General features: G+C 52.7%; 10 protein-coding genes across 10 annotated transcripts; 5 read left to right on the top strand and 5 right to left on the bottom strand.

The window, feature by feature from the left end:
- Nucleotides 1–83: 83 nt before the first annotated feature.
- On the top strand, nucleotides 84–1,924 carry J4E82_004945 (uncharacterized protein; the record flags this gene model as incomplete). The annotated part of the gene is made up of 2 exons (XM_051731217.1): nucleotides 84–165; nucleotides 216–1,924. The coding sequence occupies 2 exons, from the start codon at nucleotides 84–86 to the stop codon at nucleotides 1,922–1,924; spliced, it is 1,791 nt and encodes a 596-aa protein (XP_051589152.1).
- A 710-nt stretch (nucleotides 1,925–2,634) lies between these two features.
- Nucleotides 2,635–4,005, bottom strand: J4E82_004944 (uncharacterized protein; the record flags this gene model as incomplete). The annotated part of the gene is made up of 3 exons (XM_051731216.1): nucleotides 2,635–2,984; nucleotides 3,096–3,686; nucleotides 3,744–4,005. The coding sequence occupies 3 exons, from the start codon at nucleotides 4,003–4,005 to the stop codon at nucleotides 2,635–2,637; spliced, it is 1,203 nt and encodes a 400-aa protein (XP_051589151.1).
- An 864-nt stretch (nucleotides 4,006–4,869) lies between these two features.
- On the bottom strand, nucleotides 4,870–5,584 carry J4E82_004943 (uncharacterized protein; the record flags this gene model as incomplete). Its single annotated transcript, XM_051731215.1, has 3 exons — nucleotides 4,870–5,141; nucleotides 5,192–5,243; nucleotides 5,294–5,584. The coding sequence occupies 3 exons, from the start codon at nucleotides 5,582–5,584 to the stop codon at nucleotides 4,870–4,872; spliced, it is 615 nt and encodes a 204-aa protein (XP_051589150.1).
- An 844-nt stretch (nucleotides 5,585–6,428) lies between these two features.
- On the bottom strand, nucleotides 6,429–9,015 carry J4E82_004942 (uncharacterized protein; the record flags this gene model as incomplete). The annotated part of the gene is made up of 7 exons (XM_051731214.1): nucleotides 6,429–6,749; nucleotides 6,801–7,165; nucleotides 7,222–7,962; nucleotides 8,016–8,209; nucleotides 8,663–8,808; nucleotides 8,863–8,961; nucleotides 9,013–9,015. 7 exons carry the CDS (start codon nucleotides 9,013–9,015, stop codon nucleotides 6,429–6,431), a joined length of 1,869 nt encoding a protein of 622 aa, XP_051589149.1.
- Nucleotides 9,016–11,178: 2,163 nt separating this feature from the next.
- Nucleotides 11,179–12,864, top strand: J4E82_004941 (uncharacterized protein; the record flags this gene model as incomplete). The annotated part of the gene is made up of 1 exon (XM_051731213.1): nucleotides 11,179–12,864. One exon carries the CDS (start codon nucleotides 11,179–11,181, stop codon nucleotides 12,862–12,864), a length of 1,686 nt encoding a protein of 561 aa, XP_051589148.1.
- A 1,094-nt stretch (nucleotides 12,865–13,958) lies between these two features.
- On the top strand, nucleotides 13,959–15,400 carry J4E82_004940 (uncharacterized protein; the record flags this gene model as incomplete). The annotated part of the gene is made up of 2 exons (XM_051731212.1): nucleotides 13,959–14,651; nucleotides 14,837–15,400. The coding sequence occupies 2 exons, from the start codon at nucleotides 13,959–13,961 to the stop codon at nucleotides 15,398–15,400; spliced, it is 1,257 nt and encodes a 418-aa protein (XP_051589147.1).
- A 51-nt stretch (nucleotides 15,401–15,451) lies between these two features.
- Nucleotides 15,452–16,024, bottom strand: J4E82_004939 (uncharacterized protein; the record flags this gene model as incomplete). Its single annotated transcript, XM_051731211.1, has 2 exons — nucleotides 15,452–15,958; nucleotides 16,016–16,024. 2 exons carry the CDS (start codon nucleotides 16,022–16,024, stop codon nucleotides 15,452–15,454), a joined length of 516 nt encoding a protein of 171 aa, XP_051589146.1.
- Nucleotides 16,025–16,290: 266 nt separating this feature from the next.
- J4E82_004938 (uncharacterized protein) lies at nucleotides 16,291–18,671 on the top strand (the record flags this gene model as incomplete). The annotated part of the gene is made up of 3 exons (XM_051731210.1): nucleotides 16,291–16,624; nucleotides 16,676–18,261; nucleotides 18,315–18,671. 3 exons carry the CDS (start codon nucleotides 16,291–16,293, stop codon nucleotides 18,669–18,671), a joined length of 2,277 nt encoding a protein of 758 aa, XP_051589145.1.
- Nucleotides 18,672–19,146: 475 nt separating this feature from the next.
- Nucleotides 19,147–20,576, bottom strand: J4E82_004937 (uncharacterized protein; the record flags this gene model as incomplete). The annotated part of the gene is made up of 2 exons (XM_051731209.1): nucleotides 19,147–20,257; nucleotides 20,311–20,576. 2 exons carry the CDS (start codon nucleotides 20,574–20,576, stop codon nucleotides 19,147–19,149), a joined length of 1,377 nt encoding a protein of 458 aa, XP_051589144.1.
- A 544-nt stretch (nucleotides 20,577–21,120) lies between these two features.
- J4E82_004936 (uncharacterized protein) lies at nucleotides 21,121–22,894 on the top strand (the record flags this gene model as incomplete). Its single annotated transcript, XM_051731208.1, has 6 exons — nucleotides 21,121–21,223; nucleotides 21,324–21,669; nucleotides 21,718–21,730; nucleotides 21,781–21,840; nucleotides 21,887–22,621; nucleotides 22,670–22,894. 6 exons carry the CDS (start codon nucleotides 21,121–21,123, stop codon nucleotides 22,892–22,894), a joined length of 1,482 nt encoding a protein of 493 aa, XP_051589143.1.
- Nucleotides 22,895–23,052: the final 158 nt, after the last annotated feature.

Raw genomic sequence — 23,052 nt, 5'->3', positions numbered from 1 at the left:
CCTTGATTTCAGCATCCCAGCTCCAGCTTCGGACCATCACTCTTTCTTACTGAGCCTACTGAGCCCCTAGAGCATCAGTCAAGATGGCACGTCTTACACAGTACAACTATGTTTTCGCCATCGGCACATTCTTTGCCATGCTCGATGCCTACAACAACGGTGCTAGTATGTACAGACTGCTACCACTACCTTGTCCTCATACTAACACTACCCAGACGATGTTGCCAACGCATGGGCTACTTCAGTCTCTTCCCGCTCGGTTTCCTACCGCCAGGCCATGATTCTCGGTACCATCTTCGAGATGGTTGGTGCCATTACCGTTGGTGCCCGTACCGCCGAAACCATCAAGAACGGTATCATTCCTCCTACTGCCTTCAAGGGCGATGCTGGTGTTCAAATGCTCGCCTTCACCTGTGCTCTGGCTGGTGCATCCATGTGGGTCATGTGGTGCACCAAGCACTCTGCTCACGTCTCGTCCTCATACTCGCTCATCTCTTCCGTCGCTGGTGTCGGTGTCGCTGTTGCCGGTGCTGCCAACGTACAATGGGGCTGGAACAAGGGCAAGGGTCTTGGTGCCATCTTCGCTGGTCTTGGAATGGCTCCCGCTGCCTCTGCCTGCTTCGGTGCCATCATCTTCATGTTGATCAAGATGACTGTACACGTCCGCAAGAACCCCATCCCTTGGGCCATTTGGACCGCCCCCTTCTTCTTCCTCATCGCCGGAACCATTTGCACGCTCTCCATCGTCTATAAGGGATCGCCCAACCTCGGTCTGAACAAGAAGCCAGCGTGGTTTGTCGCGACCGTCACCATGTCTTGCGGTGTCGGTCTCGCTGCCCTGTCCTTCCTCTTCTTCGTTCCTTACCTATACACCAAGGTTGTCAAGCGTGACCACACCGTTCGCTGGTACCACGTTTTCCAAGGCCCCCTTCTCTTCAAGCGTCCTACCCCCGAAGGTGCTGAGGCTGCTGTTGTCCCCGACTACGCCGTCGTACAGGAAGACGAAGAGATGAAGAAGCCTGAGCACGGCAGCGACTCTGAAGTTGGTGTCATTGGCCACGACGGTGAGAAGGGCGCCATCAGTGCCGATGTTGCCGAGCACCAACAACTCAGCTACAAGCAGCTCGTTGAGCAAGGTCAGGAACGCTTTCACGCTAAGCTCAGGCAAAAGCGCGGACCTCTTGGCTGGGCTATGCGATACCTTCATGAGAACAAGATCCAGACTGGTGAAATCTATGAGAAGAAGAACATGCTCATCACCCTCAAGCGCATCCCCGCTATGATCACCGTCGGTGCTCTCTACGGTGTCAACTACGATATTCACGCCGCCCAGACTGGTATCCACGGTACTCCCGAAGGTCGCCGCATGGAGCGCGTCTACAGCCACGCTAAGAAGTACTCCAACGAGGTCGAGCACACCTACTCTTTCGTCCAAGTTCTCACTGCCTGCACTGCCTCATTCGCTCACGGTGCCAACGATATCGGTAACGCTGTCGGTCCCTGGGCTGTCATCTACGGTGCCTGGAACACTGGCAAGGCCGCTTCATCCAAGGCCCCCGTCCCCGTCTGGCAACTCGCTGTCCTCTCCGCTACTCTTTCTCTCGGTCTCATCACCTACGGCTACAACATCATGAAGGTCATGGGTAACAAGATCACCTACCACTCTCCCAGCAGAGGTTGCTCCATGGAGATGGGTGCCGCTCTTACTGTCCTCATCTTTTCGCAATACTCGCTGCCCGTCTCCACATCCATGTGCATTACTGGTGCCACCGTTGGTGTCGGTCTTTGCAACGGTACTCTTAAGGCGGTCAACTGGCAACGAGTTGGTCTCTTGGTCTTCTCCTGGATCATGACAATTCCCATCGCTGGTACCATTGGTGGTGTCTCCTGCGCCATTGTGCTCAACGCTCCCCACTTTGGTTAAGCGCACACATTGGTGAAGGATGATGATACTCCTGTCCATCGGAGGTGGATGTTAGTTTGCTTGAATACCCCTGTTTCTTCTTATAGCCATACCGATCGCGATCATGATTTAGCATGCAATAGACTATCTTTTTGCCTTTGACATCGATGTCCCTCATGCTTTCATCGCTTCAATAGCGAAAGTTCAACATCTGCATAATCCTATTGAATGAGTACTTTGCTCGATCTATTCTCAATTTCCCTGCGTGTACGCGACCGTCCAGGAAAAGGAAAAAGAAGAAGAAGAACAGAAGCACATGAGTATTCGCTGTGCGAGCATTCTGAGTGCTGACCATAGCAAAAGATGTTATCTAATCCACAACTAACGCCTAACTCTTGCAAAACGACAAGATTCCTAAAAGCTAAGTCCTACTCCCAGACTTCTAGAAAGCGGAACCAGCATGGGAGAAGTGCAGTGACACTATCACCTCATTGAAGTGCCTCATCGCGCGACAAGCCACCAAACCCACCCGGACGATTTCCACGACTACGGCCACGGCTATGGTCTCCTTGACCATCACCTCGACCGCGACCACGGTTCTGAGAGCTATGACTACGACTGCGAGCATCTTCAGGGCTTACCTGATCAGCGGCCGCATCCTGTTCTTCAGCACGCTCGCGAGTGACATGATCCAAGTTATTCCTGCGGTTCTGAGAAGCCACAACTATGCTCTAGTCGCCAGCCGCAATCTGGTTTCGTCGGCCCCGGATATCTTCATGAGTCCGGTCAGAGGGTGCTTGAGGTGATTCCTGATTCAGAGTCTTGTCTCCGAGAATGGATGCTATGGCCGAAGGCTTTGGCGCAGCGGAAGCGGCTGGAAGAGGATTTGAAGATCCGAACGGTAAGTATGAAGTTGATGGGGCTGAGCCAACCGGTACTTGAGCAGGTGGAGTCCCGAAAGGCACGTACGGAGCCTTCGCAGCTGGAGGAACTGTCGATCTGGCGATTCTAGATCGCCTCGGAGAGTTGGCGTTGGCATCTGGCACAGAAGCTTCTGGATTCATGATACGATCGAGAACGTCTACTTAGCGTTAGTAAACCTAGACTATATCAATCATGACTGTAGCTGACAAGTCCGACAAGAACAAACGCGTCTGTGATCTTCGAGGTACTCAAAGTTGTCTTGACTTACCTTGGGTCAGATTGCTGAAGGTTTGCACGGTTACCCTCTGTCCCTGGATCATCTCGCCATTCAAATTCTTAACAGCCCAATCACGGCCCTTAGTAGTTTGCATGAGAACAAGCGCAGAAACCATCCAATTACCTCCAATTTGGGTTCGATCAATCGACTCGGGACGATACTCTTGGAGAAATGTCATGACAGCATCATTGTCGGCCTCAGTCGGCAGATCTGTGATCAACAGCACGCGGCTTCGTGGGTCTTGCCTGTTCCGAAGATCAGGAGCAGGGACAAGATGCTTGATGGAGGCTCGGCCTGGAGGCTGCTTCCGCCGATCTTGGTCTTTATAACGTGGTAGAGAGGCCATCATGCGCTTCATGAGAACTAGACGAATAACCTGCTCATTGATGTAATCCGCGCGAGAGCGTTCTTCTCGAATGCTTTCTTGTTGCTCTTGTTGGAGGCGTGCTCCTTTTTCGCGTGTGATACCGAGAGCTAGAATATTCGAAATCGTGCGATTCAGGGCTGTAGAGAGCGATTCGGCTGCGGCGGAAGCAGTGTCAGTATCCCTAGGCCGGGCGAAACTGTCCTGACTGGCGTTGACTACATCAATAGGTTAGCAAAGCACTGGCGAAGGGGTTGACCAGATATCGAGCTTACAGCTATAGTTACCGGTAGGCGCAAGCATTGTGGTGACGCGATGATCATCAACGTAGAGGTCCCCATACCTCTCAACAACAGCGTTGCTGTCCTGGACAGTCGAGAACAGAACGTAGACGTTGGAGCTTGTCCCCACTTGTGGATCGATGGTGCGAATCTGGTCGACGACAACGCAGCTTCCGAAGAGCTGGCGGATGTCTTCCTCAACCACGTCATAGGGTACGTTGGTCAGACGCACCACGCGAGCATTCGGAGGGGTCATATCGTAGGCGGAGTTTTCAATCTTTGCGGAGTCTCTAGTTGTGAATGAGTTCTCAAGAATGTCAAGACACTACGTGCGAAACAGCAATAATGGAGTAACGAATGGCAGCTTCTGTGGGTGTAAACAGCGCGGAGTATCTGAACGGGGCGCTAACAAGGTGTACAAGAAAAGGGACGCGCGAGGAGCGCGACTGACTCTTTATGTTGAGTAGTGAAAGAGTCGCTACGGCAGTTGTTTCTGGTGCCAATTCGAAGCTGCTCGTCAGTTCTTGACATTAGAGAATGTACGACGGCGACAATGAGGAGAAGCAAACCATAAAGAAGGAGTGACGACTGGTAATATAGCGCCAAGCTTATCGTCCATCCTGTATGCTGTATGCGAAGTCATTTTGCGTGCCTTTATTGAACTGGAAAGTGAAGTACAAAGAAATGGCTGCATCTATGAACTTTATCCCACAGTCACCGTTCCAGAATACTTTGAGAGTTTGATATAACAGAGATAGCGATTTAGTCATGAGAGGAAATGGGTTGAACATTAGCACACAAAGTTGTAAGAAGCTACGCATGACCGAAAGAGCGAGGAAAACCATTCGGAGCTGTGCGGAAAGACATGTACACAGTGCGCTGCAATCGAAGATGAGACCAATGTGATCTTGAAAAATGAAAGAGCGTCTGAACCGTGGAAGTTGGTAGATCCTGCTGGTAGAGGGGCGGACTAGCGCCAGGCTCGTGCACACGTGCTGACGACGCATTAGTTTCGCGTCTGACATCACTTTCAACGTGTTGGATCTACGCGTTCCAAGCTCCGTGTATCGATTGCATGCGAAATTCTTCTACTGAATTATTCTATCTATATAACACACGTCTACTGCGCTCCGTGTACAAACAGCCTCTTGCCTTGCACCTCCTGGAACTGCTTCTCGCCAGGCTCGCCCGCACGTCCACCAAAGACCAACTGGCCCCTGAGCTTCCATCCAAGAGGGATGTCCCACTCCTGTGCGGCCTTCTGGTCGATGATGGGGTTGTAGTGCTGGAGGTTGGCACCGAAACCCTCAGCCTCTAGAGCTACCCAAAGAGCGTACTGGTGCATGGCGTTGGTGTGTTCAGACCAGTCACCGAAGTGGTGGGCGTAAAGAGCTGCGATGAATGTAAGCATGAGCTGGGAAAACGTGCTCGGGGTTACTCACGGAAAGCTTTGCGGAGGCCCTCGACGGGTTCAGGGTCCTCGTAGCACAGAATCTGCAAATATGTTTTAGATGGCGCCCGACAAACACAAGGTGTGCACTTACGGTTCCCTTAGCAGCTCCGAATCCTTTGACCTTTTGCTCGGTCTTGGGGAACTGGTCCTCAGGAGTAAGAGGCTTCAAGACCTCAAGGACGAAGTCCCAGAACTTTTCATGGTCCTTGTTGAGGAGCACAACCAGACGGGTGCTCTGTGAGTTGAAGGATGAAGGGACGTGGAGGAGAGCCTTCCCAGCGATCTCGGCGATCTGCTTGTCGGAGATGGGTGACTCCTTGTTGAGCTGGTAGTAGGTGCGACGCTCCTTGACAGCGTCCATGAAAGGCTTTTGGGAAGACATGATGTGTGGTGTGGTTGAGAAAGTTGCAGAGTTGTGAAAGGCAGGCGTTGGAATTGGAGTTGGGGCACGTAGCGACGATGTGCTTTTGTACCCACCACCGACCCACGCACGATGCCTAGCAGCGCGGAGGCTATTTTTTACTACTTGCGCCATCGACTCGGATAGGGATAGTGTCGTAGACGTTGGAAACGTGTCGTGATTCTGGATGGCCGGCAAGTGGAATACAGGCACCATCTGCTGCATCAACCAGGCAAGAAATAGGCCCGTTACGAGACCCATCAATACAGAGCGTGGGGCAAGGACAGCCATGACGATGACGTGATGACAACGTCGGAAATACCAGCAAGTTGCGAACACCGAGATGGCTTAATCATGGTGAGTTTGCAGTCCTTGGAATTGTTTGCACGTATTCCTTGAGTGGATACGGTGTGCGGGAGTTGTATTTGCCGGGGATTTTCAATCCATCAGTCAGCCGCGCATTGTGGCGCGCATGAATTCCGCATGTGGGGTCCCGGTCAGATCTTATCACTCATCCGACATCCGAATTGCAAAGCTACGTGATAACGAAAGACGAAACAATACAGCAGGAGAACTATTCCATCATTACTAATGCTTCTTCCGTCTAGGTAATGCGCTCTAGATAAGACACAATGAATAGCATCAAGGTGAAGCTTCAAACCTGTAGCATCCATACCGCAAGCCATGCGATGCCATCGGCCACAATGCTTGGTCAACCTTCTACCATACTAGCAGCCGAAGGGCTCCTACCGAAAGAAGCAAAGATGGCTATGCGAAGGCACGAAAGTGATTATACCTTTACATAGGATAAGCCAACAGCATCAGCTTAAATATCGGGATGTTCGCGATGCGCAATCGGCTCGCGACTGTTCATCTTCTCCGCCGTGTCTAGCGAGGATACACCAGCGCGGTCCTCAAACAGGCTATGTGGAACCCATTTCTTCGACGTGCGTGGGGTCGTCTCCTCAAGCATGCGATCGACTTGCTCGAGGGATAAACCCTTAGTCTCAAGCACCAAGAAGTACGCAAAGAGAACGCAGACAGTGCATGTAGCACCCCAAACGAAGAAAACTTTAGCCTTCATATTCCCGTAGGTCTCGTCAACCATATAGGGGGTGATGAAGCCGATGACAAAGTTCCAGAACCACTGCTAAGTTAGCAACCAATTCGTAATTGTTAGGGGATCTGCGTTACTTACATTGCTGGCTGTTGAGAGAGCGACGCCCTTGGCACGTATGGGGAGAGGAAAGATCTCGCCGATTAGAACCCAAGCACCTGGACCCCAGGTCGATGCAAAGAAGAAGATGTAGATGCAGGTAAAGACAATGAGGCACAACCCGGCTGCCTTGCTGCCTTCGTCAACGGTACCGACAATGGCGATAATGAATTCGCAGACGAGCATACCGACAGCGCCGTAGATCAGGAGCGCGCGCCGGCCGAACTTTTCGATCGTCCAAAATGAGATGGGTGTGGAGCCAACATTGACGGCGGTCGTGATCATAGAAACCAGGAAGGCATTCTGTATGCCGACTGTCTTGAAGAAAGTAGAGCCGTAGTAGAAGACTTTTGCGATAAGTTAGTGCTGGAAAAGTATGCTTGTGGATGTGTAAGTCACTTACCAAAATTCACACCAGTCCACTGCTGCATCATTTGAAGTGCCATTCCGAGGACTACATGGCGGAGATTGCTAGATGGCTTCCATCCACCACGAAAGCAATCAGCCCAGCCCGCTTGCATATGCTTCTCGTATTCATGATTAGCGATGAGCTCGTGGAGCTCATCCCGGACATAGTCCGAGTTGGCAGCCTGCCCACGTAGGGTACCAAGAGCACGAGCCCCAGCCTCATGACGACCTTTCTTGACATACCAACGGGGCGACTCAGGTAGTAAGAAGAGGCCAACGCCGAGGACAGTCGCAAATAGCCACTGCAACCCAATGGGGATACGATACGCACTGGAGTCCATACGGTCTTTGGTTCCGTTATCAACCACCGATGCTAGGAGCAGGCCGATAGTGATGCAGAACTGATATCCTGATACGATGGCTCCACGAAAGCGCTTGGGTGCAACCTCAGACATATATAGAATGATGACAGCGGAGACAAACCGAATTCCAAAACCTGGGATCAGACGACCCGGAATTAGGACGCCTACGCTGGAAGCAGCCACCTGTAAGACGACACCAAGCGAGAAGATGGCGCACCCAGTGATGATAGTGGCGCGACGGCCGATCCAGTCCGCTATGGACCCCGCGGTAAGAGCTCCAAAGAAAGTACCAGCAGAGAGAATAGAGACGATGAGAGACTTCTCCCATGTTTTGTAAAGGTGGCCGTTGTAAGCTTCCTCACTGGCGGAAGGTCCTAGTGGTGACGTTAATATTAAAGCACGAGAGTCTGCGTGAGGCCGAGTTTACCTCCAAACTGCTGCTTGAAGTAGTCCATGCCTAACACGCCATTGATGTAGCCCGAGTCATAGCCGAAAAGGATACCACCAAACGCGGCGAAGACGCACATGAGGTAACCTCGTACTGTGACCGGCGCTTCAATTCGGTCGTGCGCAGCAGCGCCTTTGTTGGAGGAAGTCCAGGGAGTCATATCTTGCGGTTTCCTAGCTGTCTCTGATGGGTTCAGGGACTATATTGTGATGAAATGTAGTTGTATGGAAGTCGGGGTGGGAGTGAGAGAGCAAGAGCTGGCCGGAATTATATCCGTGCGCAGAGCGTTTGCATCGTGACGAAGATCGATGAGCAGACGAAAGTGACCAATGTTCAGGCTAGCAGGTGTACGCGTGAGCCGAGTGAAAGTGCAGTACCAACGTTCGTGGACTACCGCATTTGGCGAACGAAGAACACTTTCTTCGCAGGAACTAGTGGCTATTACAAAATGACATTCGAAACATTACGATAGTTTACACGGAGATCTCGCACACATACTAGACCAATCGCACAATTTGACGACTCAAGAACGCCTGACTTCATGACGTGTGGCATCTTCGTAACTCGGCGGCGGCTCTTCTGTACTAGCCCTCTCTGCATCCATACTTGGGCGTCTGCTTTCATACTGTGGAACGCTTGGTTGCTCTCGACGAGCTTCATCAAGCGCCCGCTGAGCCTCTTCGCGTTTGTTCTGCGTCTTATTTTGCCGCTCTCGGGTCGTCATTGGCGGCGGTGGAGCAGATGACGAAGAGCCATATATAGCTTCGTGTTGCTACAACAGCTGGTTAGCTGGCAGTATGGCATTTCATACAGATAGGGAACATACAGCAATAGCCTTCTTCTCCTTTCTTTCGAGCCTTTTTTCGGAGATGGTACGTCCCAGCTTCTCGGCACCAAGGCCAATACTGACTGCGATGAGACCAGCCTGTACCACGTCAGTTGTTTGTCTAGCACCACTGGTGCCTTGTAATCATACCATGGTGGGCCGCTGAGATGAACTATACGTGCCGATAGTGTTCGACTGAGCCTGTACGAGACGTGCTTTACAACAGGTTCGTCTTGGTGGCGAATACAACAGTTGTTGTTCAAAACGTTGCTGGCGGTTCTTTCTGCAACACATTGTGAGCGGTGTGTAGTCAAAAGGTTTGCGATGTTAAAAGCCCAATCGTATTATAAAGCTTCGAGGAGATGATGCTCATTTCTCATCGTGTTTTGCTTACCTTTATAGTCTTCTTTCCTGTACAGCCTTGATTCAAACAAGTATCTGACGTAGTTGTTGCAAGAATGGTCTTTCTGGGGTGCTTGCAGCAGGAAGTAGCGCTTTTGGCTCGGTTCTCTTGATTGATGGTGTTGTTTCGCCAGAGCAATCACTTGATTGTGCCGATGTGGTGGTAATGTTCCACTTACGGCCGCAACAGGGTGACGTATGCCAGGCGTGGCGTAGCCTACATCGTTCTAATTGGTCATGGACCCTACCACGAGGCAACCCGTTCTTAGGCGAATGCGAAACGCTGCGGTACAAACTACAATTACCGACTCTAGCGTGTCTCCAAATAATGCGACGAGACAGCAAGATAGTCTCGTTCAGAGCTGTAGCCTACCTCCAAGTTGCGCGATCTCAGTCAATCAGGCTAATCGCTGCAACGGTCTTAGCGATCTCGGGGAAGTGGCGTACATGATAGATCTGACTAGTCAGGCGTTGATCGAGACCTCGGAACATCCCCACAACGTGCTCTACTCCAGCCATACCGGCGGTGTCTATCTTGCGTCGTACCGCACTGACAGTCAGCGCCGAAGCGCCAGCTCCTTGGGCATGTCTGCAAGGAATTTTCGAGCGACGATAGCTCTCTGATACATGTTACAAGGCCTAGTCGTGAGGGGTGGCCATTCTGACCGGAAAGATAGCGCATAAATGGACGGGACGACGGACGTCTGATTGGGCGAACAAAGCAAAGAAGCATGGAACATGGCCTGAGTGATGAGCGAATCAGTGTCTTTCCACTTCCCAAGTGCACGGGAGATGGGTTTCTTCGGACCCCTTGGGCAGCCCCGCAACGTGAATAAAGGGTCAAGATAAAGGATCGCTATTTGATGGAACTTGCTTTTGGTCGAGATGTGCACCGGCATGCCGAGTGCAGATTCAGAGACGGTGATTGGCAGAGAAAGCCGACAGCGCGTCTCTGCCTGATGTAGCAGATGGCACGGATAAGCATCGTGGACAGATGTCGAGGGTCGGATAGCGTTGGGCTCACGCGCTCAGCACACAGTCGGAGCAGTGCCAGCGTTCCAAGGTTGTTGGCCCGCAGATAGGGGCCCGTCCATGAACCGTAGTTCCGTGGATCAAGCGCTGCATCTTGGGGCCGATCTCTCCCATAGGGCCCAACGCACGGCGATGATGATGATGAGGAGAGGCTAAACTCAGCCCTGGTTATACTCGCGGCCGCTAAGACGCGAGGGGCCAACGAGACTGCAAGCAGCCCAACGACAGCCGTGCTGCCATGGGAATCGAGTGCTGTGGGTAGCGCAGCGCGGCGTCGAGTGGTTGGAATGGGGTACCTGTGTGACGGGCGAATCCAGGACTCGCACAGTAATCAAATTAGCTCCGACGCGCCTTCCCTGGGCTCATCATCAGAGTCGTCGTCCTAGAGGCAGTCGCGCCCCGTCAACGCTATGCCGGGGGGGTTTCACTCGCCCTTCTGCCGCTTCTCCTCCCCTCCCACTGCCGCCCCATCATCGCCTGCGTCTGCCTAATGCCCACCCTCTCTGCTTGCAAATACTAGATCGCCCGCTACTGTAGTCTCCCAGGCTCGCTTCTGCCACAATTGCACCCAGATTTGGCTGCGGTTCCTGCCTCAAGCCCATTGGCCCAGTGCCAGAGCCCCGACAGCGCGCATTGCCCAGGCCCGCCGCCCGCCCACGCTCACGCCCTCGACCGCTGCGGCCTGCCATCAACACTGCTGTCGACGCCCGTCCATCTGCCCTGGTCCTGCTGCCGCCTTCGCTATTACCCTCGCCACCTTCACCACCACCACCGCCATCTTCACACCTGCCGACGCGCAATTCTCTTGCGCCGCCCGCGTCCAGGCTGCCGTCGCTGCCGCGTCCTTTGTCTCTGCCACACGCCTGGTAGACAAAGGCCGACATGGCCGCCCGCCCGAGTCCCAGCAGCACAAGCCCCTCGAACTTGTCCAACAGCCCATTCCCCCACGGCTCTCACGGCTCTCACAGCAGCTCCACGTCGTCGTCGCCGCCAAAGCCGTTTGCATCGCACAACACCATGACGGCCGACGTATTCGCACCATCCATGTACGCCATGCCGGGCGCCGTCGGAGAGCGCAGGCCTCTCGAGAAGGGCCCCACGAACAACGCGCGTTACTCTATTCTATTGCGCAGGCTTCCGAGCAGCAGCGATCGCGATGCCGTGCGCAACATTCTGCTATTCGCAAAAGACCTCATCGACTGCGAAATCCTCCCACCACCCAGGAATGCCGACGACAAGGGTTTCGCCTCTGCCATTGCGCACTTTCAGACGCTCGAAGGCGCAAAAGAAGCGCGTCAGCTCCTCGACGGAAAGCGCAATGCCACCAACGATGCGACGCTGGTCGTCGAGTTGACTCAGGACGCTTCGCCTGGCGCAATCGGCTCGCGCCGCAACACAGTTGACAGCACACCTGCGCGGCAAGCGACAGGCAACGGCGTCATGACCGGCGCTACAACCAACGCCCGACAATCATCGCGATACAACGGCACCTTCCAAAACATGGAGAACATGTCCCCACCCAACGGGACCCCAGGTCTTGGCAACGGAGAGTTCCCGGTCAACAACCTTTTCTCGCCGACATCCCCCGTCAACACCTCTTTCACGAGCCGCAATCTGGGCAAGTCAGTAATCAATGAAGACGCTGACGATGATGACGGCTTGCTCAACGAGTCAATTGGATACGCCACGGGCGGTCCGCCAATGCACTCCGGCATGCAGCGTCGCGCAACGAACCCTCACACCCCTTCTATTCCTATCCAGCGCTTCGGATCTCTTTCCTTGAACACAAACGGAGTGCCGAATGCCACATCCCCACCTCTATCTAACTTTGCTTCTCCACGCTCCGGATCCAATATGCAGTCGCCTGGTCCGGCCTTATCAGCCTTGTCACCACACAGCATTCCATCCGCCTTGAGCAGTGGTCCCAATACTGGCTACCAGCAATACACGCAGCACTTTGCGCGGCCAACATACCCTCCAGTGAATCCTGCTGATCAGAACCCCCCATGCAACACTCTCTACGTGGGTAATCTCCCCATGGACACGTCCGAAGACGAACTCAAGGCTGTCTTTTCTAAGCAGCGCGGGTACAAGCGACTTTGTTTCCGTACCAAGCAAAACGGTCCCATGTGCTTTGTCGAGTTTGAGGACACGTCGTTTGCTACCAAGGCTCTCAACGAGCTTTATGGATATATGCTTCACAACAGCGTCAAGGGAGGCATTCGCTTGAGCTTCTCTAAGAACCCCTTGGGTGTTCGCAGTGGCCAGAACTCAGCAATGGGCCCGCAATCTGCCATTGCCCCATCCACCCCTCTCTCGGGTTTCGGTAGTAGTGCCGCAGGTCCCCCAGGCTTCTCTACGGCCACTGGACCACCACCAGGATTGTCCGTTCCTCCAGGCCTATCGACTCCTGTGCACACCAACAATAGTTCCGGTTTTGGCATGTATTCCAACGGTGGCTTCGGGATGAGCCATAACGACATGGCCGGTGCTATGCGCCAGCCACTCGCATCCAGTGGTGCCGGGAACGGCTTCTCGGGCTATTCTACCTACATGATGGGGCGCTAGAGACACCCACCTCCATGATTGAGCGCGCGAGACACCAACCTATATCTGTTATGCCATTATGAGTGATGATTGAGGAGTTGGGGGTGCTCATCACGGAGCGTTTGCATATCCGGCCTTCATTTGTTGTTGCCACTATATCCTGTCTTTTCAATCATGGCGAGGTGTTGAGTCGTTTGGGTTGTATTTGGCTTCATTAACGCAAGGGCATGGGTACTGGCGTGGGGTGACTAGGGCTTTCATGCCCAGTGGGCGTGGCTCTCTTTGCAGCATACAGCGATGATTCCCCCTTGTGCGATTTGCTTGTTTGATCATTACACCGGAGTCTGGAGAATGGAGTGTCTCTTCGTTACCATCGTACGCATTTGCTTTGGCTGTGCGTCGACCTTTACCGCTTCTTTATTCGGAACATTTGGGAACTATTCATACCGTGGTGTATGGCGAAGGTTTTGAGAACTTACTCGTCTTACCACGTGCCTTGAGATGTTCATGCAAGACGCAGCACTACGATTGTGGACCTTCAGAATGCGTTGCCTGGCTAGCTGATGGGTCAAGGTTGTTAGTAGAGGGAACCTTCTATGGCGGCTCGCCGCATGTTCTTTTTGAGTTTACAGTTTGTTACGGTTGGGACTTTATGCATACTGGAGTATGCATTGTTCGGTCTCGACGGCATATTCCATGATAATCGCGGCTTTGTTTCTTGATATTCTTGCGTCTGCCTCGGCAGTTATGTAACGGCCTCATAGTTTTGAATACCATTTTTCGGCGCAAGATATGGCGTTAAGTGTGTGGCATTCCAATAGCATTGGTAAAAGTCAACTCTGATTACCCATTTAGTAATCTCCAATATTCGACCACTGAACAGTGATACCAAAAAGGCATCCTGTCTAGGTGATGTTCGTGGTCTCCATAGGTGCCAAGGCGCTAACCAACATCGCGTCTCACTAAGAATTTCCTGCGAGGTCCCCATTCTTCCTCACTCAACTCTACTACTTCCTCCGTCTAGACTCACTCACGTGTCCACGCCCTCTCTTCCCTTCCCTTTCTTTTCATCTTTGATACCCGGCGCCAATGCGGTAGCCCCTCACATTTTCAACATGCCCCCTCGGTTACGGTGTTCAAACTTTTCTACACCTGCCGCTCCATCACAGGTCACTCAGTGCTTCGCTGCACGGCCACAACCCGTCTCGAATTCGTCACGGCATTCGCGGCAATTCTCACAGACACCATGCCCACAAATCACATTACGGCGGCGGAAGTTCTATGAGTGGCTCAATGGGCCTGGTCGGAACCTCAAAGAACCTATACCAGACTCGACAAACTACCTAGGAGCTTACGACAAGTATGGCAATCTAGTGCGTGCTGGCCCTGGGTGGAAAAGGGACGGGGGCGCAAAGGCTGCGGCCTCGACAAAGCCAGAGCAAGCCGGCATAGAAGCCAAGGCAGAAGGGACCACAGAGGCGACACCTGCAGGACAGGAGAACTTGGACGATCTCGAAGCAGCAATTCAGTCTGGTGCAGCCGAACAGAAGGAAAACAAGAAGCCAAGCCCAAAGGAAGACGACAGCAAGCTTCCGCCTGAAACGGCAGAAGACTTACGGCCTTTCCCGCTCAATCAGTACTTCCGCAGCCAGCCAGTCCTAAGCGAAGACCTAAGGGAAGCTATTTGGCGGAGAGTCAAGAAAGACGGCGCCACAGTATCGCTTGCCAGTGTCGAGTTCGGCGTCAGCAACGAGCGTATCGGCGCGGTGGTGCGATTGAAGCAAATGGAGAAGGAGTGGGTTGCCCAGGTATGTTTTCTCTCTTGCATCTATCCCACACAACACGACATGATGAGCTTCTTAAAAAATCGATTAGTCTTTAAGACATCCACATGGTTACAAAACTTAAGTCATGCTCTTGCTGAACGTCGTCGACTTGTTCACTCAAATATCGAGAAAGCACTGTTGTACAAGCGCTAACACAACATGTTCAGGGCAAAACACTTGCACTTCCCTACTCTAAGGCAGTGCTCTCCATGCTTCCAACAACCCCCCACATCGACCCCTCCCTCCCTCAGAACAGGAACGTACGACCCATTGTCCACGAGCCCATCAATGACCTGGCAGTACATCCCGCAACACGTCAGCAACTTTTCGTACCCGTTGCCGAGTCACGGCGCTTCACTCGAGAAGATGCTGGTAAGGCTTTTGACAACACGCTCTTGCCTGCCGACGCTCGCATTCCACATCCAGAACTTGTGCAGGCAGAGCGCGAAGCTGAGATGGGGCTTTCAATAGAGAAGCGCAGAAAGCTCGCAGAGCAGCGCTTTGAATTAGAGCAGGACAAGAAGAAGAAGGAAGAGAAGCGAAAGGAAGAAGAGCTTAGGGCCATGAAAGTGGTGCCTCAGCGGAGGTGGGATTTCGTCTTCAAGGACGTCAGCGTAGAGGCTGCGGGCAGAGATGGAAGAGGAGCGGCTGCAGCTGGATGGCGGTATGGTGTGCCGCACCAGGACCGCAAGCGAGGCATTCCCAAGATTCCCACGCGGGTCGAGGCATAGTGTAGTTTTATGTGTAATGATGTATAATACATGCCTAACGAACCCAATTCTTCAACGGTATTGCATCTTCTGTCCACCACGCTTCTCCATCTTGGCCTGCCTCTTGCTTGCTTGTGGTTGGGGTACACCAGCTGCGTCCTGATATCCACCCCTCATGCCAGTGTACATGCCCCAAGCGGCATAGCCGCTGTAGGCGGGGATGACTGCCCACAACCACCAGGCGTAGTCGCCAAGAATAGCTGACATAGTGATGCAGCCATAGGTCCAGTAAACAACATCCCACATGTACTCGGTCAGGCCCTTTGCGTCGAGGTCCTCGCCAGCTCGCTGCACGCCGCCATCGGCAGTAAGGGTGGGGCGGGAGAGGCGCTCGAAGTAGAGCTCGATGAGGAGCTGGGGAGCCGAGAGGAGAACATAGACGAGCAGTGATTTACGTGATAGAGAGGCACGGAAGATCAGCGCACGCAGGAGCCACCAGAGGCCGTGGACGGCAAGCGTTATGTAGAGCGTTTGGTTGAGGCGCTTGGTGTTGGAGGCGGCCAACGTCTTGGTAGCTTTCTAAGAGGAATCATCAGTGAGTGGTGCATCCAGGTGGCGGTAGGCGGGACTGCGAACCTTTGCCATGGTGAAGGTGGGATCAATGGATGGCTGGTTGTCGGGGCTGGGCTAGCTGGCTGGCTGCAGATGTGTACAAAAGACGTAGGTGGAACATTGTTTTGCTGCATTGCTTGGCGTCGATAGCGCGTAAACCAACAACCTTGACCGCGTTGCCCTCACCTGCCCGCAACACCATCACAACCCCAGCCCCAGCCGCCATAGCCAACGCCGCATGGACTATGAGCGCACCGTATTGAGGATCCGTTTTCTGTCGTCGCTGTCGCCAAGCAAGCATGTCAGCACCCCCAGGCGTCAATGCCCAACTGCGCCAGCTCGTACACTACCACCTGGACAACGGCTTCACTGAAAACGCTCTGTTCCTTGCCGGCCGCCTGCACGCCCTCGATCCCCGCAGCCCGGACGCCGCCCACCTACTTGCTCTTTGTAACATCCGTCTGGGACGATACAAGCAGGCGTTAGACGATGCGCGGTCAAAGAATGCCCATACACAACATCTGGGATGCGCCTACATCTTCGCCCAAGCCTGTCTCGCCCTCGGTCGCTATGAGCAGGGAGCCCAGGCCTTGGAGAAGGTGCGCGGCCTGTGGGCAGGACGCAACCACTGGAGTAAGGAGTTACAGTAGTCGTCGCCAGTGCCCTTCACTAACAACATCCCAGACAAGCATTCCGAGACATCGAGACGACATGTGCCCGACGCCGCCGCCTGCTACTGCATGCTGGGGAAGCTGTACGCAGCACACGGCGACTCCAAAAAGGCCATTGATTATTTTGTCGACGCGCTCAAGATCAACTCTTTCATGTGGGACGCCTTTACCGGCCTCTGCGATATTGGCGCCGTCGTCCGCCCCCACAACGTTTTCAAGATCACGCCCGATATGCTTCCTCCCGTTTCTGCCTCGAACAGCTTCCAGTCCAGGTTGAACGGCCGCAGCGCACAGCCCAACTCCTACCAAGATTCCGAAAACCCCTTTGGCAACGGCCAGAACATCCGCGATGATCATGCTATGATGGGAGAGGCTGGCGGTCCAGTTCAGTCGCGCCCCATCACGTCGAGAGCCCGCACCAAGACAAACCCCGAGGTCGACCAAACGGATATCCCGCGGCCTGTGTACCAGAACGGCCATAAGAGAACCGTGTCTGGTCATTCTCTGCAGCAACCGCAGCCGCAATCGCAATCCCACCCACAGCCTCCATCACAATCCCACCCACAATCTCAACCTCAGTCACAACCGTTCGATCCGACGGCAGCGCCCCCACGACGCAGTGTACGGCTGTTGAACTCCATTACTCAGATTCGGCCCACCCGGCCAGGAACTACATCAAGCAGAGAAACCAGGGAAATGGAGTCGAAAGAGCGACGTGAATTGCGGAAAGCCAGAGCAGCGGCTCCTAAGCCCCGCTCAACGACTGGCTCGACTGTAGGCAGGGTTGTTAGTGGCAACAGGAAACCGCAGGTCGATACTTCCGAGCCCTCAAAGCCGCAGAGCAGGCCGACAAGCATGATCGATACAGCTGTTGCGCCGCCGCCGAAGATGGCCGCTCCGCCCATAGACACTTCTCGCGATAAGGAGCGGGAACGGGACGCCTTGACCTGGCTGCTTGATCTCCTCCTCAAGATAGGTTCTGGCTACCGCCACCTCAGTCGCTATGACGCAACAAAGGCACTGGAAGCATTTGGAGTCGTGCCCAAACCACAACGGGAGACGCCTTGGGTCCTGGCGCAGATCGGCAAGGCTCACTACGAGCGAACTCATTACGCAGAGGCAGCCAGCACGTTTCGAAAGATCCGAGAAATGGTTCCAGCCTCTTCAGAGCACATGGAAGTATATTCCAACACGCTCTGGCAGCTCAGGGACGAGGTGGCCCTGGGTCATCTTGCGCACACGCTGATGGACCAAGACCGCCTTTCCCCACAGGCTTGGTGTGCACTGGGCAACGCGAGTTCCATAAACGGGCAACATGATGAGGCTGTCAAGTGCTTCTCTCGAGCTACTCAACTGGATCCAAAGTTTGCCTATGCTTTCACCCTTCAAGGTCATGAGCATGTTGCGAATGAAGAGTTTGACAAGGCAATGGCGGCCTATCGAAACGCAATCAGCGCGGACAACAGGCACTACAACGGCTGGTATGGTCTTGGAAATGTTTACGAGCGTCTGGGCAAGTATGAAGTGGCTGAGAAGCACTATCGGGCGGCAGCGGAGATCAATCAGAACAACGCCATGCTGCTTGTTCGAGTAGGATTGGTAAGCCTTCTGCTCTACCTGTTTGTCTGTCGGAAACTAACAATGTTGTGCAGGTCCTGGATCGCATGAAGAAGACCGAGCCCGCGTTGTTGCAATTCGAAAACGCAATCAAGATCGAGCCGCGTTCCGTCATGGCACGTTTCCGCAAATCCCAGGTTCTACTCAAGTTGAATGCGCCACAAGAGGCTCTACACGAGCTGCTTTATCTTAAAGATGCTGCACCAGACGACCCGAACATCCACTTCCTGCTTGGTAGGTGTTACAAGAAACTGCGAGACCGTGCGAGCGCGATCCGACACCTTACGATTGCTATGAACTTGGACCCGAAGAGTCACGGAGTCATCAAAGAGGTCATGGAGAGTATAGATCAGGAAGATGATGGCGGTTGGAGCAGTGAGGATGAAAACTAATGTCCTTCTCTCCTTTGATCGAAACCCTTTTACGAACTGTACCCGAAATGACTCTTATCTCTACGACGCCCATCATCCTCATCCTCGTCTTTTAGCGCATACCCTTTGGTTTCTACATGTACTTTTTTTCTTCTATACCCATCATCATGGACTCTTGCATCGTGGGCGCATTGGGAGGTACGAACAGCAAAATTATGCATTTTGGGTGGCGTTTTGGAGAGACTGACGACTTGGACGCTGCCTAATTGGGTGAGCGTGGAGATTGCATTTGTGTAGTTTTGAACGAAAGCGACCACGATGATCATACCCTGGATGACCGTTGCTGTTTTCGGTAATCACCGTCTAGCCTTCTTAGAGCCGAAACACGATTTGCGTACTGTACTATATATCAAAATGCACTGGGATATTTTTACCTCTAAATGCTGTTTCATCGCTCGTGTCTTTTCTGGTACTCACGTACAATCGTTTGCTCTTCTCACTTTAGCACAGCGACCAATCGCCCTCCGCTGACCTCCCTCCTCCTCATTCGATCAAGACCCGCGTTAATGCCTTCCAACCCATCAACCGTATCCACAACATCCGGTGGTACCAACAAGCCCTTGGCTAGTAACCGCTCACACCACGCACTGAGCGCTTCACCCACTTGCGGAACCTCGTGATATAGCTTGATAGGAACGCTGTGTAGCACGACTCCTTTGGGTGCATCTCCTTTTGGCAGACCAGTCAAACCCACGAGATGAGATTTCTGGCCTCCGGAAGAAGCATCAAAGGGTGTAGACGGAGGGGTGGGTAGTTTACTATCCCGTCGCTCAGAAGCTTTTGTACCATTTGTTGATTCCACCTCTGCAAGAGATGATGGTGACGACTGTGGTGCAGGTGTTGCAAGAGCGTCGAGCAGATGCCTCGCTGTATCCTTGCCCATGGTATCGAATCCAAAACGTGCGCCTCCTTTGCCAGCGTTTGCTTTGATGACTTGAATCGCTCTTTGTGGGTCGTATGAGTCGACAACTAGATCTGGTACGATGGCTTTGGTCGAAGACAGCCTAGATCCATGTTTCGCTGCATCAACGACCGAGATGATCTTGATACCTGCAAGACACGCTATTTGCGTCGTGATGTTCGCACAGACTGAGCTTGCGCCCCAGATAACTAGGTAGTCTCCAGCCCCAACACGTTCTTTCAGAGTAATGCCGTGCAGGCACTCTTGTTGTATATCAGTTGGGAGACTACTGGAATCGAGGTTGCGTACAATATTGAGAAGATCAGGTCCGGATTCTATAACGGAAAAGTCGAGGCCCATGCATATGCCTAGTGTGAGAGCGGCGGATACAAAGGCTACGCCTAGTATACTGCCTGAGTTGAGAGATATGGCTGGAGGAAGACGGATGGTGTTGAAGGAGGATGCGACGCTGTATTCTTGGAATGCGGCTTTGCGTAGGTCGCGGTAGTCTGTTGAGGGGATGAGGACGAGGTCTCCGATTTTGATAGGGCGAGATGGTGATGAGGTGGAAGGGATTTGGACTACTGTGCCGGCATATTCGCGGCCGGATATGTATGGTAAGGTAGGGATACCGAAGTTGTAGTCACTGGTGGCTTGTTAATGGAGATAGGAATAAGATGCAAGGTTTGTGCTACGTACGGCGCCTTCCAGTCAATTGGGTTGAGTCCTACTGCTTGCACTTTAACCAACAGTTCGGAATCTTGTTGGATCGTCGGAAGAGGGTGGTCAGTAGCGACATCGTATGGTTGACGTATCGCATGGAGCTTTAATGCTGACTGTACTACAGGCAAGTTATCATTTCCCTCTCTTTGCCGGACTTCGTCAAGTGTTTTCCGTCTTTTCAATACGGTATCTGTTGGAAGCACTCCTGTAGTGCTGCATGCTCGCTTGGTCCGCAACTTCATTGTGTCTTAGTAACTTGAGTCAATTAGAGGTGACGACCTTGGTTTTGATGACAGGTGAGTGCAAGACGGAGCAGAGCTGCCTTGGATGCAGATGCTCGACGTGATTTCCTACCTCCAACTTTCCAATCTCCAACTCGCCGACCTCCAACTCCCGGATTTCCAAGTTTGCACCTTCCGGGAATATGCGCGTCGATCTTCCAAATGGGCTAGAAAACCTCCATTACTCCGCGCTTATTGTGTAAGGCGGAGCAATGCCAGTCGCCATTGTGGGTTCGGATGGCACAATACAAGTGGTCGGCAAGTTCCCAGGTCTACCGCCCCAACATACCGTAGCGTACTGTAGTCGTGCGGAGCATAGACAGAAGGCCCTACATCGGAGATAAATATGTAGTGAGTATAGTACTTCGGGTATGGTATGATGACATCCCGCAGATAAGCGATCACGTTTGAAATCGTTCAAAGCACATCATCGCCTCTCAGAACCACGACACTTCTTCCGCACGACGCCATTCGATGCAACGCGAAGACACAACCTATAACGACAATGGCAAAAAGAGTTCGAGAAAATGGCAATGGGGATGCGAAAAACGCAAAGCCGAAGATTGGTGTGGGCAAGAAGCTAATCATCAATGCCTTCGTTGAGATGTGTGAGTCCACGTGACAACCCCTCAAGAAGCCAATAGTCCTGTGTCAATAGCAGTTCAATTGGTTAAACCTCGTCACTGGCTGACAAGTAATCTCGAATAGGTAGTGGCCATCAGTCGCCAGGCTTGTGGAGACATCCTGACGATCATTCGCATGAGTTCAACGATGTCGAGCACTGGGTAGAGCTTGCGAAGCTGCTCGAGAAAGCCAAAATCCATGGCATCTTTGTGGCTGACGTGCTTGGTGGATATGATGTTTACAACGGCAATCTTGATGCTGCAAAAATATCAGGAGCACAATGGCCAGTCAACGAGCCTTTGGCTGTTGTAAGCGCAATGGCTGCAGTGACCAAGAGCATTGGATTCGGTGTGACTGTTTCGACAACATATGAACAGCCATATCATCTTGCTCGGAGGCTATCGACTATCGATCATCTTTCCAAGGGGAGGTAAGACAATCACGATTCCGGTCCTCTCCAGGAACTGACATTGTCTAGACTCGGTTGGAATGTAAGGAAAACTTGCTTTCTGAGCGAGTTCATAATTGACAGTGCTTACAGATCGTGACAAGCTATCTTGACTCCGCCGCACGTAATATGGGTATGAGAGAGCAATTACCGGTTGGTACCGTAGCTCGATTCGAAACATGCTGCTGACAATACTCAGCACGACGAGCGCTACGCCCAGGCTGAGGAATACGTAAAAGTCATGTACAAGCTCCTGGAATCATCTTGGAGAGATGATGCAGTTGTTTTGGATCAGAAGAAGGGCGTATATACGGTGCCTGATCGAGTGCGCGAGATCAACCACGAAGGGAAGTATTTCAGTGTGCCCGGTCCTCATATTTGCCAACCTAGCCCACAACGCACACCTCTGATTCTCCAGGCGGGTGCATCGAAAGCAGGTAAGAGCTTTGCAGCTCAGAATGCAGAAGCAATCTTTGTTTCCGCTCATGCGCCGGAGGTCTGTGCAAAGAATGTCGCAGAGATCCGACAGATTGCTTCATCACAATTCGGTCGGGATGGAAAGAACATCAAATTCCTTGCTCTTGTAACTCCTATCATCGGTCGCACCGAAGAAGAGGCCCAGGCCAAGCTTGCAGATTATCGAAAATATGCGTCTTTGGACGGTGCGCTGGCGCTGTTTTGTGGTTGGACTGGGATTGACCTTGGGAAGTATGGAGACGACGAGGAACTGCGACACGTGGAGAGCAATGCTGTGCGGTCTACTGTTGAGGGCTATGCTCGCTTTTCCCCTGGAACCTCGAAATGGACGAAACACACAGTTGCGGAACACGTGAGCATCGGCGGAAATGGACCTATTCTTGTTGGTACACCATCGCAGGTGGCAGATGGACTGCAAATTTGGATTGACGAAGCTGACATCGACGGTTTCAACGTGGTGAGTTATGTCCGATTCCCATGTCATAATTGATACTGATGGACACAGGCGTACGCGCTCTTCCCACAGTCCTTCAAGGACGTCATTGAGTTGTTACTTCCAGAGCTCAAAAAGCGGGGGTTATTCTGGGATGACTACGCTGTGCCCGGTGGCACTTATCGGGAAAATTTCTACGCGAAGAAGGGACAGAAGGGTCCGCTCGAAGAGCACGTGGCATCGACGTATCGCTGGAAAGTTGGAGTTGATGCTAAAGACCATATTATTCCACAGTAAAAGTCCAATGCCATCTACACATCGTATCCATGTAAAGGTTCCAAAAAAAAGAAGAGTTCTGTCAGAAGTTCTCTAGTTTCGTGTCAATAAGTACTGCACACCACAGATATACGCGACAGCTTTGGAACATGTGTCACAACACACCATAATCTTGGGAG

This window comes from Alternaria postmessia (assembly GCF_024291825.1).
Source record: "Alternaria postmessia strain BMP 2775 chromosome Unknown scaffold_24, whole genome shotgun sequence".
NCBI lineage: Eukaryota > Fungi > Ascomycota > Dothideomycetes > Pleosporales > Pleosporaceae > Alternaria > Alternaria postmessia.
This window is presented reverse-complemented; position numbering and strand designations above follow the sequence as displayed.